At 39.3% G+C, this 20,620-nt stretch overlaps 1 protein-coding gene across 1 annotated transcript; it reads left to right on the forward strand.

Moving 5' to 3' along the window:
- Positions 1–6,492: 6,492 nt before the first annotated feature.
- Positions 6,493–19,217, forward strand: LOC124277077. The gene is made up of 4 exons (XM_046712724.1): positions 6,493–6,581; positions 15,543–15,813; positions 18,629–18,786; positions 18,940–19,217. The coding sequence occupies exons 1-4, from the start codon at positions 6,524–6,526 to the stop codon at positions 19,182–19,184; spliced, it is 732 nt and encodes a 243-aa protein (XP_046568680.1). The 5' UTR covers positions 6,493–6,523; the 3' UTR covers positions 19,185–19,217.
- Positions 19,218–20,620: the final 1,403 nt, after the last annotated feature.

Below are 20,620 nucleotides of genomic sequence, written 5' to 3' on the forward strand. Positions count from 1 at the left end.
CACCCAAAAGATCACATGAAAAACCAGACAATGATGCCATCCATATCTCAAAGAAATCTAAGCAGACTAAGTATCTTAGCACCGCTCCTGGCCTTAAAGTTGGTAAGGTTGTGTGCTATGGACGCACTCCCGTCTCCGAATTAACGTTGTTCACCACATGAACACCGTCTTGACAAAAAAAAGTACACGACCTCTGGAACCAAAATGTGAATGAATATGTAACCACTCTGGCATGTCATGTGATGGAGTCTGGGCAAAAGATGCAGAGATCATTGCCACAGCGAATCTGTCGGGTTATGACATCATTCACACAAAAGTCGGTGACTCCATGGACTGGCTGACCTACCTGCAAGTTCGAACTACAGAATTTGGGGACTTACTCTCACAAAGAAAACTCTCCTCAGACCCTCCTGGAAAGAAAGGCTTAGGTGTGATGGACACAAAAGCATTTGGGGAACCTGCAGCCTGGAGTTTGTAACATGCAGAAATCAAATGACCTGGCTTCTTACAATATGCACAAACAGGATCAGAACCACTTGAAGTCTTAGGCATAGACCCACATCACCTATCAAACAAAGTTTCCTATTCTCTAGCAAACTGTACAAAAGTCTCATTGTCCCTTTTATGAACATTTCTAAATTTCTGACGATAAGCTTCAGGCACTAACTCATAAGCCTTTAAAAGTGTCTTTTCGACAAGGCCGAATAAGCATCCTGAGCTATACTTTTCAAAACAGTTTGCAGTAGCATAGTGCATGACTCCCTAGGCCACTAGAGGTTTTCAGCAACTTTTTCAAAATGTAGAAAATATTTTTCTACTTCTTTCTCTTTAAAAGGGGGTACCAGTCTGGCGTGCCTTGCAATGTCAAAAGAGGAAGACTTTGAGGGAGGTGAAGACTTTTCTAGCGTTTTCTGTTCAATTTCTCTGTCAATTTCCAATTTTCTTAATTCCATTTCCTTTTCATCTCTTTCTTTTTCTATTTCTTTCACAATTTCAAACTTTTTCATTTCCCTTTTTTCTTTTTCTTTTCTTCTTTTTTCATCTCCAAATTTTCTTCTTTCACCATTTCCAAAACTTCATCTTCAAAAACGCCCTCATCAATATAGTGATTCAACACAATTTTTTTAAAATCTGAAATTTCCTCATAGCAGGTTTGGCCTCAAGTTTGAGTGAGTGAGTTAATATTTCACGTCACATCGGCAATATCTCAGCCATATCGTGACGAAAACAATTTATACAATATAAAGAGAAAACGTTTTGAAGATTAAAACCTGTCGACGATGGACAGTAAAAATACTAGATAATCACAGATATGAATAAAACTAGCGAGCACAGCTAAAATATTTCAATTAAAGAGGACAATACAGTATAAAACACGGGCTATAGATCGCCAACAACTGAAGGTAGATCACCATACTAGGAACCATGGGGACTTACATTACTTTTGCTACCACCTTAAGTTTGAAATGTGAAGAAATTTACAATAAATCTGATTTGCGCAATTCACTTACTGTCTTGGGGTTAGGGGATTCAAGACACTTCTCAAGTTCAAACACCATTTTTGTCTAAAATATTCAATAATATATTGAATAAACAATGAGCAAGCTACAATGAATGACAATACAGATATCTACTACAATGCAATTGAGTCACAAACCTAAAATATTGGGTCACAAATCTAAAATATTAACTCACCAGAGTCTTGAAATTCACGGTGAAAACAGATATACTGATTGAAGGTTATTTACAATGACAGTAGTTGAATACATGCAAGCACGATCGATCTTGAGGTGATGGCAGACAGATGTGTATAACTCCAGTTATGTGATAAATCCGTGTGGCACAACACAACAACCAGCCTTTATATAGCACTTACACAGTTCTCGAGCATTCCAGCAAAGCAAGGCAGCATCATTATTCCCTCAGAACCTTATGGAATCGTGGAACAGTCGGCATGATGAAATCCGTAACACAAGAAAAAAAAATGGTGATTTCCAAATATTTCCAAATTGTAAATATAATATTTTCCAAATTGTTAAGATATTTCCAAGGCTTGGAAATCTTTGGAAATTTAGGAAGGATTTTACTACTACTTTCTTTCAATTTCTCCTTTTCCCAAGGATCCCATGAGTGTATAAACTTACTATTTCACGAATCTTTTGTTCTGTTAGTGTTCTTATTGTTGATATAAATAATGCATCTTGCATGTGACATATGTATTCATGAAAACTGCAGGAATAAGCCATATTTTATATTATCCATTTGTGCTTTATATTAATGTAACTGCATTTGACGCGTGAAGCGATGCATTTTTGAAAGTTGGGATCATGTTTAAAGTAAGTGTTTTCTATTAGCCGTCCTATGCGATCAACTTTGAACCAATTCTATATATTAGTATAACTTCACTCATCTGCATCCTTCTTGTTCTAAGTGTCAAAAATTGATATTGGCTGTTGTATTTGCCCCTAGTATGGCTAGCATTATCCCAAATACGGTTTTAAGTGTATGACTTACTTGTTATCCACAGAAACGCAAATATGTTTTCCCCTGTCACTGTTTGTATAAACAGAAATTACATAGACCTACGTTACATGGATTTAATAAACGTTTACCAGACCAACTGACAGACTGGACAGGGTTTATTACATGTAATAAAAGCGAATCCTTGTCATTCTTTGGTTGGTACCCTCTAATTAACACCTACCACAAGGGTTTGTGCTCATACACGGTGCTATGCAGTTGGCGTATTCACGAAATATCATGAACTTGTTAATAGATAATTGGTTATGTTGTCCACACGGTGTCCTGCCGGAAAGGCAAAAATGTATATTTCGGATTCCCGGGAGAGCTAATTTCCAAGGGAATAGGGGAGTACCACCAAAGCTAAAGATACGGTGCCGGGAAGCATAATCCATGTCGGGAGTAGATTTGGGGGGTTTAACGTTGGCGTCTGGCTAAGCCAATATCGTGATATATTTTTGAAACGTTAGAACTTTATATAAGTGGCGATTGTATTTCAGATGTATTTAATTATAAAAAAACATTAGAATAATAGTCACTAGGCATAATCCATGAGTACATAGATTTCTTTTCAAATCATTGTTATAATATTCGCTTGTTTACGGTTCGGGTTTCCGAAAGGGGTACTCTACTTTATATACTATTTTTGTTTTTAATGGATTATTTGATATACTTAAATCTAAGAAGAAAAAGTTATATAGTGTATTTTGTAGACTTTCAAAAAGCCTTTGATAATGACTTTGGCGTGTGAGACTTTGGCAAAACATTGTTAAACACGGAATTGCTGGGTAAGTTTTTATTGACATGAGGTTGGTGGATTGATGCTTCCTGTGCATTCTATTACCAAAGAACCTGATCGCAATCGTCTGACGTTTTATACCTCGCCGTCTTTGCCTTGAAAACCATTTTAGACATTGCAAAAGGGTTCAATTTGAGTGGTGTTTTGTCAAAGGTCAAAGGGTCAAAATATGTTTATTTGTATGTAAGGCCACAGGCCCATATACAGCGGTTACAAAGAAGGTTCTCATTTAGGAGGATAACAATTGTTTTCTTAACATAATAGCATGATGGATATACAGTGATAATCTTTTTAAAACGGATACATCGCATGAGGAAACAATTTTGTAAAATGCTGCATTATTACTTCTGATTGTAATACAGTTACGGAGATAATCAGAACGGATTTTATCATAGGCTGGACATTCAACAAGAAAATGTAATTCGTCTTCAATGCCTTTTTTACAAAATGGACATGATCTATAATTGCTATCAATGGATAGTCTTCTTCCTTCATTTACTTTTAAATCTAATAGCCCCAATCTAAATTTTACAAGTAGCAGCCTCAGATTCTTTGTAGTCACGAGGGATAAATATCTTTCTGGTTCTATAAGAGACTTAAACTGTCTTTAACAATCAAAACGGGAGCTTTCTTCTAACATCGAGTGCCATTCTTGTTGAAAAATACATATACAGCGATCTCTAAACTGGTTCAGGAAAACATTGACATTACCTACGAATTGGTTTAACCATACGATACCAAAACCTTTAGAACAAAGAAGGTTCCTTATATGGGACGCCCAGGTTTCTTTGCCGTTACTGTCTAAATGTAGAAGCATATTGTAGGACATTTTCGGGAGATCATGCATTTGTACTATCTTTAGCCTGTATTTTAAGCATCTAATTTGAGCATTAATGAAAATTTCAGTTGTCTCATTCACATGAAACCGTGGCAAATGTTCTACAGATTTTTTAGGTTGCCGCTCATCGTCATTATCCAGTGGAGGTTTTTCGAAAGGGTTGGTATTCCATGTTTGTTGTTGGTATTCCATTTTTGTTGGTAATGAGGTTCATCATCCGAGCTCCCCACCCACCACGAAGTATCATACAAGACAATGCTAATAGCAAATGTATTTCCTCCTTGCAGCACCAAGGATACCCGGATGACATACTCCAGCAGAAAACCTAAAGATAAAATTTCCACCAGATTGGCCCATGAGCCACACCCCTCTGGGCAAAGATTCTAGTCAAAGTTCAAGGTAAACATGTCACAAATTCCAATGCTGTTCTATGAACAAATGTTTCCAAGACCAAAATGTAAACAATTCCAAATCATATTTTGTGCAATTATATAAAATCCATGCACAAGACCTGGCATGACCAGCCGATTGATAGAACCGACCCATTCTACCACCCGTCTAGGTGAAGTAAGGGTCGAAGTGCTGTGTTGAGCAAAAGGAACACGGCTCCAGGCTCCCAGTGCCCTCAACCACCAGAATCCCGTTTATTACTTAATATTTATTATTACGAAAATACTTTTCTCGTAGCCTAGTTGCTTTGTTTGGGCAAACATTGGAAAACAGTATAAGTAAATGCGACCAATACAATTACTAACCCTCGTAACGTAAGTGTTTTATGGCGCCCAGTTATGTGTGGAAATACTTTGTCTTCATAACTGTCGTTGTCCGTGTTTTCGCTGAGCACTGACGCCCTTGCACTAGTCGGGAGACATGTTCAAGAAGATGATTCGTTCACTTTACCTGTTCCACATACTACTGACGCTTGGATTACCAAGCATCAGCACCCGCACCAGCACCAAAACTAACCCCGACTCCACTATTGATTTCTTCTCACTACAATACCAATCTCAGATTGCTGGTCTCTCTATCGCCCTCTGAGAATCACGAAACGTTTAAATTATAGCAATTTACAGTAAAGATGTAGCCTACAGTGTTGTTCCTTTACGGTGATGTGTGCGTGTTGTCATACATTAGCAGCGCTCTAGGTAGTCTCTCCCGGTCTGCTGAGGCTTTGTCAGACGCAAGGAAAGATGTAAGTGAAATAGTAATAAAGATTGTAGTGACCTAACATCTGGATGTAGACAAAATATCAAGGCCACTTGTAACAGATTGAACACACACTGGAACTAAAGGATATAAAGGAAATACTGGAACATATGTTGCCCTCCTGGTTTAAACGATGGGTAGATATTATCTTCACATCGACTTGCGGCATTTAATGCCTTGGAAACTTGTAAACAAACTGTTCTGCACTTTTAGAGAACACTCGTTTATCCTAAAGCAGTGATGTAAACCATTTGGGTATTTTAAATAGTGAAAAGGAAAAAACACAGACTCAAATACAAGATCAATACCTAATTACATGATTGATCGGTCTAAACAACCTAAAGAATATTCGCTCCAGCTGAGCTGAAAATAAGACACACTGGCTATATCGAGGGTGTTGTCGTTCTCAACAACTGGCAAAATGGAAAATATATATTGTTTATTATATTCTTAAGGGTGAAATTCTGTAAATATTAGTGAAAATATAAATGGTATTTTCACTGAGTAGAATAACATGTTATTTCACTGAGTAGCATAACACTTTTGCCTGAAACTACTGTCTGCTCAAGGGCTAGACTGTAGTTGGGTTGCGTAATGAAATGCAGACTTACTCGATGTCTCGATCATTTATAAACAATGATCAAAATATAATAAATAGAATATTTGGTTAATGTTGTCAAATAACATGTATATTTCATCGTGTGGTCTGAAAAAGTTGATATGCTCACTCTTGGCTTTGTCAGACCACTCGATGAAATATACATGTTATTTCCTCTATTTATGCTCTAGGAAAACGTTTGCCTCATCTGAATCAAAGTCATCTGGCACATTTGGGGTGGGGGGTTCTGAAAAAGAAAACCCCCAACTCAGATATCAGATAAATACCTTATACTAAAATGGTGTTCTGCGTAACTGGTAACCTGGAAAACATAAAATACCTATGCTCTGCAGAAACATTGGACTCATCTGAATCAAAGTCATCTCGCACACTAAGTTAGTGTAACTTAATACCTTTAACTTTTGGGAAACGGTAAACAGCTACTACATCAGGTGTTGTCTTGGTGCAACACACGTGGTATTGATTTGTGTTTCAAGATTGCAACTAACATATATGTAGCCATCTTGGAGGCGACAACGGACGCTCTTTCTGACTGATCATCATGTTAGAAGTCGTATTGTTTGTCAATGTGTACCTCCTCGTTATCACCGTTGTCCAAGGTTAGTTGCAATCATTATTTTATCATCCACTATAGTCCACTGATTGTCAAACTCTTGTGTGAGTATATGGATAGATTAAAATGACACACTGTGATCGAAACTGCTTTTCATCACTGTGTGTGTTTTCCCCGATGATGGGGAATGCTCATTTGTCAAAAGCGTATGTGACTGTATGGTGAATAGATTTCAATGAGGTGCACATACTGTGATTGAAAGGGTATTCTATAGCTGTGTGTGTGTTTTGTTTCGCATTTCATTTCATAAGAAAAGTAAAATATACTGAGTCAAAAAAGAAACTTCACATCTTTCTTCAGGGCACTATAAAAGAACAAGAGATGGTAAGACGGGTAAATTGTTATTATTTCTTTGCTGAGATCTGTGTGATGTACTCGATACACTGACAGTGCCATAATCAGTTCCATTAGGCTATACCGCCGTTCCAAAACATGGGTATACAGAATGTCAAGTCACAAGAATAAAAATGCGAAATGTCTCAGTTCAATATCGTGTATGGCCGCCCCGCGCATTCACCACTGCCAAACGCCGTCTCCTCATCGACTGCCTGATGCCTGTGAACACGTGGTTGGGGATTCTGTGCCATTGCTCTTGCAAGGCAGCGCCAAGTTCCTGCAAATTCTGAGGTTGGTTCCTAAGACCACGAAGCCTTCTCCCAAGTGCTTCCCACACGTGCTCTATTGGATTAAGGTCAGGGGACCTCGATGGCCAGTCCATGACGTTGATTCCAGCGTTTTGAAGGAAATTTCTTGTCAACATCGCGGTATGCGGCCGAGCATTATCATGCTGGAACTGTAGACCTGGGCCATGAGCCGCCATAAAAGGAACGAGTTCAGGGGTGAGCACCTGGTCGCGGTAAGCAGCAGCTGTGAGGTTTCCACGGATGACCAGTCGGGAACTGTTGTTCCCACAGAAAGCACCCCACACGATGCAACTTCCGCCCCCGAATCTGTCCACTTCCTGTACACAACATTGGGCATACCGTTCACGACGTCGTCTCCAGACTCTATGCCTGCCGTCCGCGAATCTGAAGGTAAACCTGGATTCATCGCTAAAGACGACTCGATTTCAGTCTCTCTGGGTCCATTGGAGGTGACGTTGGGCCCTCAGCAGACGTTTACGTTGATGAAACGGCGTCAATATTGGCCCACGATATGGACGTCGAGAATAGAGATTGGCAGCCCGCAACCGATTTCGAATGGTCTGTGAGGACAGTCGACCTCTAAACATCTCAGCCCTGGTTCGTGTAGCCGGCAGAAATCTGTCACGTAGGTGACGTAGGACGATTTGACGGTCTTCTGCTCGTGACGTCACACGTGGACGACCCGACCTTGGGCGATCAGAAGTGGTGCCAGTTTGTTGTAGACGACCTCGCAAGTCATACACAGTACGACGGCTGCATCCCATTGCTCTTGCGACGTCAATAATTGATCTTCCCGCTTGCAACATGCCAACGGCACCTTCACGTTGCACATTTGACAATCGTGGCATTTCAAGTACCGTTAGAACTGTGGTTTAAAAGTGTTTTTTTCAATTCTTGAGGCCAAGATCACGTGATCGACTGCACGTGCAAAACCTGATTTGGCACTAACGTCATTTGCACGACGAATGGATGGGTTTGAGTGGGTTTTGCTAACGTTTTTCTAGAGTCGACAGATAGGGATCCCATTTCGGATACATAGATGTATCATCAGAGAAAAATTATTCAGTATTTTTCAAATTACATTTTGTGAAGTTTCTTTTTTGACTCAGTATTGTTTATTGATAACAACTTCTTTATTTTATTCTGATGCGACAGTATAGCTTCTTATAGCGTTGTAAATCAAGAGTGTTTGGCAACGGTATAAGAAGCTCTACTGGAACGTCGCATCATAATAAAATAAAGTTATTATCCATAAAGTATTCTACTTTTCTTATCATTCATCACTTTCTGAAATGCCAATTAAACAGAGCATTTCTTTTCGTCAGTAAACACTAACACATTAACAAAATATTCTATTTATTATATTTTGATCATTGTTTATAAATGATCGAGACATCTTTAATCAGAGAGTAGTTGCAGGCAAAAGTGATATTATACTCAGTGAAATAACATGTTATTCTACATTTATTTTTTCACCAATATTTACAGTATTTCACCCTTAAGAATATAATAAAGCCTACGATTAATATTGATGTTAGATGCGTGTATCCCAGGCATGTGGTCACCCGTGAAGATCCGAGTTAGACGTCATCTTCAGTAACCCATGCTTATTGCAAGTGGCGACTAACGGGGTTGGGTGGTCAGGCTCGCTGACTTGGTTGACACATGTCACCGTATCCCACTTGCGTAGATCGATGATCATGTTGTTAATCACTGGATTGTCTGGTCCAGACTTGATTATTTACAGACCGCCGCCATATAGATGGAATATTGCTGAGTGTGGCGTAAAACTAAACTCATTCACTGACATGTTATCGGAACATGATATAAAAACACGGTCATAAACAACTGTACCACATGCACATTCTCTCGCTTCTGCATGCAATATGGACAATTTCAGATTTCAGGGGATGTCTCTTGCATAGTAGTCAGTGTCTATTAGTCTTCTCATGTCGTACAGTCATGTATCTGGTCAGATCTAATCTGCTGGCTATTCTGTCCATTCGAGTAGATATCCAGTGATAACCGAGCATGTGTTTATGAATCACTATGAAACAATGATGATACCAGGTGTCCTGCCCCACCGGTGTCACCCGTCTTCAATATATGCTACGTCTAGTCAACTGTTCACCTGAAATAATTCGGGAAATTTTCTCCACATGTCTACCATAAAACGTCTCGAAAGCCTTACAATTTGATAAACTGAAGTAGCACTACAACTGTCACCAGACTTGACTAGTTTCAGTCTGCACACAAATAGAACTAAACATCTTGGAGACACTGTTTATACGGAAGCGTAGTAGGGCCACGGTGAAAATATTTGAGAGGTGTGTGTGTGTGTGTGTGTGTGTCACTATCTCCTACGTAGGACTTAATATCGCCTACGTAGGACTTAATATCTCCTACGTAAGACTTAATATATCCTTTTTAAGGATGGTTATTAAGTTGAGAAATGTTTGGCTATGCAGGACGTTAGATAGTCGAAATGTGAGTCAGTGAATATTCATGACACTAACGCAGTGCTACTGTACAGTGTTATTGTGTGTGTATTACGTTAGGGTGACATGGACCCTGTTTTAATTGCAGTTATGGAGGTTTGGGTATGGTAATGTTTAATCTATCATACATACATCTATTCACACACACAAACACACATACACACACACACACACAGAGAGGTGGGTGGGACGGTTGAGGTGAGGTTGTGATATGAAACTCGGGTTATAACACGACCTCCGCAAGTTGTTGTTTGTCTTGATGGGGCTAGGTTGGATCGGATGCAACGCTCGTTTGCGGTTTTATTCGTAATTGTTTACAGGTTGACTTGACTGGGGTGGACAAGTGTTGAGTGCGGTGTAAAACCATACGAAATTCAAAAAGGCAAAGAATTGTCACTATAGTTATTTGTATAGATATAAGGGGATACGTACACATAGATTACCACCTATAGTCTTAGACACGTCTGTACACGCAGAATATGATTCATGTGCAACGACCCCTGAAATATCCAATGCATAATAGTAAAGTGTAACAAAGTGCAACATATAACAGTGAACTAACTGCAACGCGTAATAGTAGAGCAAACTGAACGCTAGGCAGTAAAGTATAACAGTCGGTCCAACACAGTACTAATGTGCAACAATTAGTTGAACACATGAGTCTAATAATGAAGAAAACAGTAGACTCTAACAGTTAATGAAACACATAACTGTAGACTCTAATAGTGAATGAAACGAATGACTGTAGACTCTTACAGTGACTGAAACAGTGAAACAGGAGATTGTGTGTGTGTCTGGGGCTTTAACTCGACCGTTACAGATTAATCCATATAAACGTTTATCGATCATCTCCTGCAGGAAATATCAAGTATTACGTAGGAGATACTATGTCCTACGTAGGAGATACCCACTTAGGAGATACTAACTCCTACGTAGGAGATATTAACTCCTACGTAGGAGATATTAACTCCTACGTAGGAGATATTAACTCCTACGTAGGAGATAGTAAGTCCTACGTAGGAGATAATATGTCCTACGTGGGAGATACTAAGTCCTACGTAGGAGATACCCACTTAGGAGATACTAACTCCTACGTAGGAGATACTAAGTCCTACGTAGGAGATCTTAACTCCTACGTAGGAGATATTCAGTCCTACGTAGGATATACTACGTCCTACGTAGGATATACTACGTCCTACGTAGGAGATACTAAGTCCTATGTAGGATATATTAAGTCCTACGTAGGAGATACTAAGTCCTACGTAGGAGATATTAAGTACTACGTAGGAGATAGTAAGACCAACAATAATATTCATCGTGGCCCTACTACGCTTCCGTACTCTATATGAAAAAGAAGCCTGAATTGGAGATGCTTTCAAATGGACTGGAATCAAATGGCGCACACAACTTTGAAATGATGTTTCTAAAATTCATGACACACGAGATGCAAGTCCTCAAGGAAGTGTTGATCACGTCACGATTGCTTGTGTATTCTGTATTTTGAAAAAGGAAATTCCCGAATGAGGGCTGAACCAATCACCGTATACTTTACAGTATTCAAGTACAAACGGGTTTGGCGCTGACGAAAGCACTAAAAGGTAAACCTTTGGGATGAGAGATATCTTCCCTCGAGGGATCCACCTGGCTGTGAATAACTAAGTAGGAACTTAAACTGTCAACAAACATGAAAGACAGTCATGAGGCAGTGAAAGACATCGTTCAGAGGCATATTACAATAGCGTTCCCTTATTGACCGTGAGTGTTCGCGGAGAGATAAATGTATCAGACAGCAAGGTTGTTTAGTGATGGATGGATAAACGAACTGGAGAGCTCCGACATTTACATATATCACAAATTTGGTACTGATATTAGATGTGTGAATGAGGTAATATTCCAGCAATGGGCATAGTTTAACCCGGGCCTTTGGCGTGAAGAGCTCATAGTTTAACCACATGGCTACACCATCCCGTCCTATCGATATCAAAACAAGAAATAGACTAATATTAATTTCAAATTAGTAACTCTACTTTAGAAGGTACCATAATTTTGAGGTGTTAATGAAATCAAAAATTTTACAATTATATATAAAACATGCAGTCCCCCCCTCCCCCCTCAACCAAAACACACTAAAAATTCTGAAACAAAATAACAAGTTTGTTAGAACATCGGCATCACCGTCCCAGGACGTTTATCACACAAGATATAAACAATGAACAACGAACACTATAAGTTATACGGCGATTTGAAATGTGTAGCATGAAATGGTGCTGCCCGTTTGAATCCGAATTTCTTTCTATGTAATGAACTACCAATACATAGGGACCATACCATCTCATACTACCTGGCAAATAGCCCTATGACGAATTGTGTTTGTTGTTCATTGTTTATATCTTGTGTGATAAACGTTCTGGGACAGTGGTGCCGATGTTTCCCTTCTTTCTCCACTGAGATAATTCCCTGTTGACATGCGCGTTGACAACACCCTGACAAGTGTTTGATCAGATAATCGGATTAATTTTACTTTTCAAATCTTGTTACTGGTATTTGGTTGCCATGATAGTGCATGTTTTGTTTTTTAACGTCGCTCTCAGCAGAATTCCAGCAATATGAGTCCATGCAGGAAGCACATGTACTGTAAGTCCCCATGGTCACTAGTACGGTGATCTACCTTCAGTTGTTGGCGATATATAGCCTGGTTTTATATTGTATTGTCATTTTAAGTTCCAATATTTTAAATTTAATTGCTAGTTTTAAATGGATATCTGTGATACACTAGCAGTTTTACTGTTCTTCGTCAACATTTTTTTTAAATTTCTAACTTTATTGATCTTTAATATAATTATAAAATGTTCTCGTCACGATATGGCTTAAATATTGCCGATGTGACGATAAATATTAACTCACTCACTCCAGCTATATGACGGCGGTCTGTGAATATTCCAGCGAGCCTGACTACCCAATCACCTATTACGACCAATCCGAACCTGGGCCTAGATTTTCGAAGCTCTCTTAGCGCTAAGATAGTCGTAAGTGCCATACATTAACACTAACTTACAACTATCTTAGCGCTAAGAGAGCTTCGAAAATCTAGGCACTGGATCTTCACGGGTCTATCCTCCTGTACCCTTTCAAGTAATGTATCAGACAAACTAGCATTGTTATTTTATAATCCGAATCATTTTGCCCACTATGTGCGTACACAACGTGTATAACAACTGAAGGTTGAATGGACCATTGGCACTTACAGTACTTCCTGCATAGTCTATATCTGGATTTACGCCATCCGTTCAGCCGTTGACGGTTGTAGTCCAGTTAGCCAAACATAAAAGAACACTTGTTCTGTGATTAAGCCACGAAAGATGACAAAGGATGAATGAGTGAGTGAGTTAAAATTCATCGTCACATCGGCAATATTTAAGTCATATCGTGACGAGAGAACCTTATACAGCAATAAAAAAAGTATGAATTGTATTTAAAGGTTATAAATTCCTGTCGTCAAAGAACAGTACAACAACTAGTATATCACATTTTTTTTTTAAAACTAGATAGTAAGTGAGAGTGAGAGTTAATATTTAACGTCACATCGGCAATATTTCAGCCATATCGTGACGAGAACATATTTGACGTTGAAATGGAATATATGTATATTATAAAAACGTGTCGACGAAGGACAGTAAAACAACTAGAATATCGCAATTAGGAGATAAACGTACTGTGTTTGGAAATTAGGTGAATGTTAATTTCATTTGAAGCCGAAGCCATACTGTTCATTCGATGCAATAATGTGATGCCTAAGAGCTTGGTTTATATAATCCCAACTTCACAATACGGAAACCAGCCTATTGTATCGTGTGCCGTGTTACTCTACCCCCCTGGTCACACTATAATGGAATCGTCTGACCTACTTATTTTCTTGGAAGTAGCAACAGTTTGAAATGGCGGACAAGCCAGTGTTTGCATTTTGAGAAAGGTTGAAATTTGAAGTGACATTGGAAAATACTTCACTGACTGTCGAATCTGAACCCTGCAGAATCGAAGAATAGATCCTTTCTGATCGACCTACGACCTGTAACTCATCAAAGACTGTTGATTTTTATGACCGGCGAGTGTCGATCATGATTTCACGTACGTGCTTCCGACCCGGCATGCGACTAATGAGTGACAGTGCTGCTTTGTGTACATGCCACTAACTTTGGATTGCTTGGAACATTGTTTTCATCACTTGGGACTGGATTATGGCCAAGCAGCAGTGACAGCCTTGTGGGGAAGCTAGGAGAGATCAGATTTCTGGTGGTTCAATTTATTTGAATGATGCAACAGGACATGATGGAGTGTGAGTGACATAAATTTGGTGTTTCGCCTGACCGTTCTTGTTAATTTCCCATCCTAAACGGAAACAAATATTTACTGGGGTAAGTTTACTGACGTTTTGCTGCAAATTTTGTATAGATAGGGATGTATTTTTACAAGGCTTTCTGATTGATAAGTTAGATATTGTTTGTTTATATTTGGGGCTGTGTATTGTAATTGAGGTTGAATACTTTTAATGAGAATTAAAACTAGCGTGGAAAGTTAAAACTTAGAGCACTATTTGGACAATACAATATAAAAATAGGCTATAGATCGCCAACAACAGAAGGTTGATCACCATATTAGGGACCATGGGGACTTACAGTACCTTTGCTGCCTAAAACTAATGAGGAAGCATATAAAATAGCAAACTTTTAAGTGACAGCACAATATAAAAATGGGTTATAGATCGCAAACAACTGAAGGTAGGACAAAGGATGAAATGGGACTGACATGCCCTCTCATGGGGCAATCATTTTACGCTACTTCAACCCTACTTCTTTCGTCCAAATCTGAAACAAACTTATTAGTTATATTGCATAAACGAACTGTATCCATCTCCTTTAAAAATCCACCCACTTTAAACCCAGACTCTAAGGACGGTGAATAGCAGGAGGAAAGCGGTACTGACTATTACAGTACTGACTGACATTTCCGCTCATTTTATTACATGCTATTTTGAATAATAAGTTTTGTAAATGGATAAATGGTATTTAAAACATGGTAACTATAAATTAACAATTTATTGTTGGTGGCTGTACCCTCAATAGGGTGAAAGTATTTTAAATTATTGTCCTTCTGAGCAGGTACGTAAAAGCGGGTACTTTCAAAGAAAATTTTAAACTTTTAAACGTAGAATTTTTGTTATGTTACATTTTGTTTAAAGTTACTTACATTCACCAGTGGCTGGTCCCACCGAGAGGGTACGTAAGTCCCAAAACGTTTAAAGTATATTTAAACTTACTACTTTTTTAACTGCAGTATATGTCATTTTATTTTATGGCTAGATCGTATAAAAATGCTAGTAGCTGAAAGGATGGTGTAAATCCAGCTAGGGTCCATCCAGGTAGCAAAGGCACTGTAAGTCCCAATGGTCTCTAGTTTGGTGATCTACCTCCAGTTGTTGGCGACCTTATAGCCTGCCTTTTATATTGTATTGTATTCGTACATAAAAGAGTCTTAGATTTACATGCTAGTTTTAGACACCACCTGTGATACTCTAGTTATTTTACAGTCCTCCGATGACAGATTATTTAACAACTCAAATTTAGTGTGTATGCGAATCGTTTCTCGTCACTATATGGCTGAAATATTGCCAAGATGACGTTAAATTTGAACTCACTCACTCACTTACTATTACATGCCAAGTGAATACAGTTTCAGGTTGGCGAAACTGTAATACAAAATACGTTATAGTGATATTTTGATTGTCAAAATCAACTCGTTGTTTTGAAGGTGTTCCAATGGAAGTTTACACAAATGGAGCCAATGGAGTGATCAAAGACTTAATCACTTTGGGAGTTGATGCTAAAGAATGTACAAGTATTGTGTACGAGGTAAAGGCATGCAAGGACCATGGTCTCAGCCTCCTGGACACCAACGGTGCGGAACTCGTTGAGTTTGTGATTGGTGGCTGGTTCAATGATAAATCCAGACTAACTATCAAGCCAACCAGTGTAAAGAACAACGCCCATACTACTTCCATCCTGCACTGTAACGAGTATAGGTAGGTATTTACACAAATGTATTAAACATGTTATGCATTATGTCAAAATATATTTATACATAGATTGTGACATGTTGATTACCAGGTCAAAACTAATAAGTTAACAGGGAATCAGTCCGTAAACAGGCAATGATGTTTGAAACCAAGAAACATCATTAAATTAACAATTACAGTCTAATCTCAGACATAAATCTATATCCAGGGATCACTATGAAATGACAAAATAGAGTTTCAGTACTAATTCAAAGGTAACGCAATACAGAAGCAGTGATCCCAGCACGAAAGACACCGATGCCAACATTGACGTCTCAGTAACAGTAGTGACACTTGAAATAACGGCCATGAATGGGTGTTATAATCATCATACACAATGTTGGTCTTATTGTAACTTGAGTTGTCAAATCCAGTAAAGTCTAAATATACTGTTCCAAAAAAAAAGAACAGAAAAAAAGAAACAACAATTTGAATACTATATTAATATATATAATACACAAACCAGTCCATGCTGAAACCCAACATGTGGAGGAATGGTTACCGATGACAAAACGTTTAAAAACAACAATGTTGAACAAAATCGCTGAAACCCGCCCGCACATATATCAAACTGAAATGCACATGCATCATGAAATTGTGTATCACCCCGAGCAAAAGCCTATCACTGTGGGTTTCAAAAAGACACATCAACAGTTTTCCACAGGCAATGCTTTAAGCAACTATAGACGACAAAAGAATTCCAAGACTGGCATAAGCTCAACGACACAACGCCATCGGTCATTTACGAGGAGGGCATCGCAGCATGAGTTGGCAAGGCACTTCGGCGTGTCCAGTCATACCATCTGAAATCTAAGGACCAGATACAACAATAGTGGGAGTGTTAGTGACAGACCCAGGTCAAGAGTTACTATCCGGTTGAGACATGTTCGTTCACGCACCACGACCGCAACATCCACAACAACCCAAACCCCTGGACTGCGCCGAATCTCCGGCCAGACAGTGCGCAATCAGCTCCTGGAAGCTGGACGTTTTGTCACAAGACCAGTTCGACGTAACATCTGGATACAACGCTACCAGGCTCAACGTCAACAATGATGCAGACAACGAGTGAGATGGCCGCGGGCAAGATGAAGGACAATTTTGTTCCCAGATGAGTCTCGGTTTCTTCTCAGGAGTGCTGATGAACGTTCACGTGTATGCTGACCTCGGAACGAACACTACGCCGATAACTGACTACGGCAGGTCGATAGTGTTGGTGGTGGAAGTGTCATGGTGTTGGCAGGTATCCACAATAATGGCCGGACAGCTCGTGTGCAGGTGGCAGGTGAAATGATTGGGGTTCACTATAGAGACGAGATTTTGCAACGTTACATCGTTCCCTTCATCAAAGACAATGGTTGATCTTTCCAGAATAACATTGCTCGACCCCACGTTGCACATGTTTGCCAGACTTCCTCCAGCAACAAAGTTCAAGTATTACTATTGCCTTCTCAATCACGTAATTTGTCCTCCTTTGAACATCTATGGGATAAAGGAAAACCAAATTCTATGGATATTAAACTTGTGTATTGACTATCCATAGAACTTTGTTTTCCTTCATCTATACAACTTCTAAAATGCCTCTCAAAAAGATCTATCGGATACCATTTATCGACGCCCGTGCGAGCGTAATCCGCCACCTAACACACCATGAAAACTGCACGCAGCACTTCAGCACGAATATCAAAATATTCTCCTTTCGTCTATGGGCCGCCGCTGCCAACCTGTTACTGATGCTCATGGTGGTCACACCAGATACTGACATTTTACTATGACCAAGTAGCTTTAATAGCCCTCTGTGGTTTTACCAAATTCTTTCTTGAAAATTATGTTTTGGAAATTTGTAAAATGATGATTTAACTGTAATTGAGCAATGACGTCATGTTTGGATCAGTTATATGCACTCAGTAAATAAAGTACAAAACAGCATGTCGTTTCTTTTTTTAAATAGTATGTATCACACAGCTGCTAATCACTGAATATCACATGTTCACTTGGATTAGAACATTCTTACACAATCAACATATCACTGCCGTCTAACGATGTTTAAAATTCATTAACCAGAAAAGATTTTATAAGCAGCGACCCATATTTTAGTATGATCTTGAAATCAATGAAAATCATGTGGAATTCCAAACTTGACAAACACATCATATCTTAAACACCCTCATTTGTAGAACCCTGCCTACAGCCAGGTGTATAAGGATGCTGAATGGCTTTCCGATATGATTATATGCCTTAGAAAAAATCATTATCCTACAAAAATGAAATTAGCATGTGAAATTATATTATAATGTCACTTCCCTTGATCACAAAAAACGTAAAACGATGAGGTACAATTACAGTTCAAATCAAAATTTACTTGGTGACGTGAAGATAAATCTGTTTACATATTCGTGCGTCCTTTTACATTTGACGCAACTTGATTTAGCGGTGGAATAGTTGGTATCTCTGCTTTGAATCATTTAAAGGTGTAAAATCGACGATGTTCCAAGACATGACCACACTTTACATCGATCGTCCCTAAAAGCAACAATCATTGCTTCTTCATCTTCGTGATAATATGCAAAGTGGCAAATATAATCAATATCGCATGCACGATGTGTCATCCTATTGAATTTCAGAAAAAAAAGTCATGGAATTCGGCGAGATCAACTCGCATTTCTCCGAAACATTCGGTACAAAAACATCTTATTTCAAATTGTATTCCAGAGTGCGAACACAATCAACAATCAATGCCTGTTAAATTACAGTTTTGGTAACATTTTCTCTCTTATTACAGATGGTTCTGGGCATTTTGGGGCAATGGAAGTATTTCATATGGAAAAGGCAAAACGATTGGAATCAACAAAGTCTTCGATGTCACCGACCCGACAGGTGTCTCTGTCAAACGATTCGGCCTGAAGGGTTTCAATAGTGAGCCTCATCGAATCCGTTTAGGTAACCTTTCAATAGTTTTACTTGTGTACTTCTAACAATTAAAAATAGGATTTATAAAAGCTCCTTAATTTCTGGTTCAAAACTTGTACAGTAAATAGAATACTAACCCAAAACACGGTTTGCTAAGACATGTTTCATTTCTTACTGATTAAGGAGAGACCTGCAGAGGAGGATTTCTCAGTGTCTGTGGCAAGTGGACCAACGGTCTGATTGAGGACAAGTTTAACACAGACTATCTAGCCTGTGCCTGGAGATGCTTTCTCCACGCTAAGTGTGGGATGTTCAGCCACAGAGGAAGTCAAGAGAGATGTGCATTATTCGACAGGACGACGTCATCTTTCAGGCTGATTTCCGACACCGACTGGAAATCGTGGAAGATGCTGTACTGTAATGCTTAAATTTATCCAACATCTTTGCTTATTCTAGTGTACCACATTTTATTTTTTGATGGTGATGGCCCACAAGGAGGACAACATTCACTCTGTCGTCTACTGAAACCTACTCTCACGAAGCAGTACATTCACTAACTGTGAAACCGCCATCGTCAGAAGAAAAGGCTCTAATGTCTCTGCACAGGTAACCTGAATACGCTTTTTTCGCACTTATTGGACGTCCCAAAGATCTGATGGAGAAAAAGAACACGAACATTAAAGGCAACCCAGTACACGATTCCTTTCTTTCCCCCATCCTCATCAGCAACCCATACCCAGGCCCGATCTGATCACCAGCCTGGTCATCAAAACAGCCAACATAGACTTGGTTTTCACTTTCGAAGGAACACTGAAAAACATTGGTGACACGCCAACGGTAAAGTTCCCACCCATTTCATGTCAAACTGAAGGGGATCCGCGCAGGAGATATTACATTGGAGATAACAAAGATCTGATGGAGAAAACAACACGAAAAACAAAGGCAACCGAGGACAAAGATTCCTTTATAAGCCCAAACCATCCCTATTACCCATTTCGCATCAGCAATCCAGGCCGAATCTGATTACCAGGCTCCTCATCAGAACAGCCAACATACACGTGGCTTTCACTTTCGAAGAAACGCTGAGAACATTGGTGACACGCCAACGGTAATGTTCCCACCCATTTCATTTCAAACTGAAGGGGATCTTCTTAAGATTAAAGAACATAATACCTGTGTTGAAATATCTGACATTGACAGTGACCAAGGTATCTATGTACACAGTGTGTGCTACAATGTTCCATAACCACATCCATTACCGTAGTAGATTTGTCGATTGTGTATTGCTCGTGACGCAACAGCTCCCTGTCATCACAACACCTTCAAAGTACTTAATAACTTAAACCCCCTTCCTTGTCACCTCATTGGCTTCATCATTATACTGCATTCTTGTTTTGTCTGTTCATTCATCCCACCGTGTGTTGTGTAGACATGTCACAAAACATGTTACTTTTATGTCTCAAACGTACCCAACGCAACGTTGACTCTTTGAATGCCTAACACCCGTGGACACAGCATTAGGCAGCCTGCGACGTTGCTACACTAACACGAACCCAACCCTTGAAGCTACTTGGTTTGACGTTCAACGTTTGTAAAGCGCGGCATCTAAGGTGACTTTTTTTATGTCTCAAATATTATCAACGTGTTGTTGTTGTTTTTTTCTGATCACAAGCACATTCTGCACAAGTATTGGTGGTTAGGCACATGAAATTATGGTCACGTGATCCATGCAGGGTCGCGTTTTCAAGAGCATGCTTCATGAAGCCCGCGTGGTACAACACAGATGAAACGGGGCTGAGGCATAAGGTGACACATACACTACTGCCTAAAAGTTCATTCCCCTTACACGCGTGTGCAATGCGTG

The sequence above is a fragment of the Haliotis rubra genome, unplaced genomic scaffold (genome assembly GCF_003918875.1).
Source record: "Haliotis rubra isolate DU_JTF1 unplaced genomic scaffold, ASM391887v1 Scf218, whole genome shotgun sequence".
NCBI lineage: Eukaryota > Metazoa > Mollusca > Gastropoda > Lepetellida > Haliotidae > Haliotis > Haliotis rubra.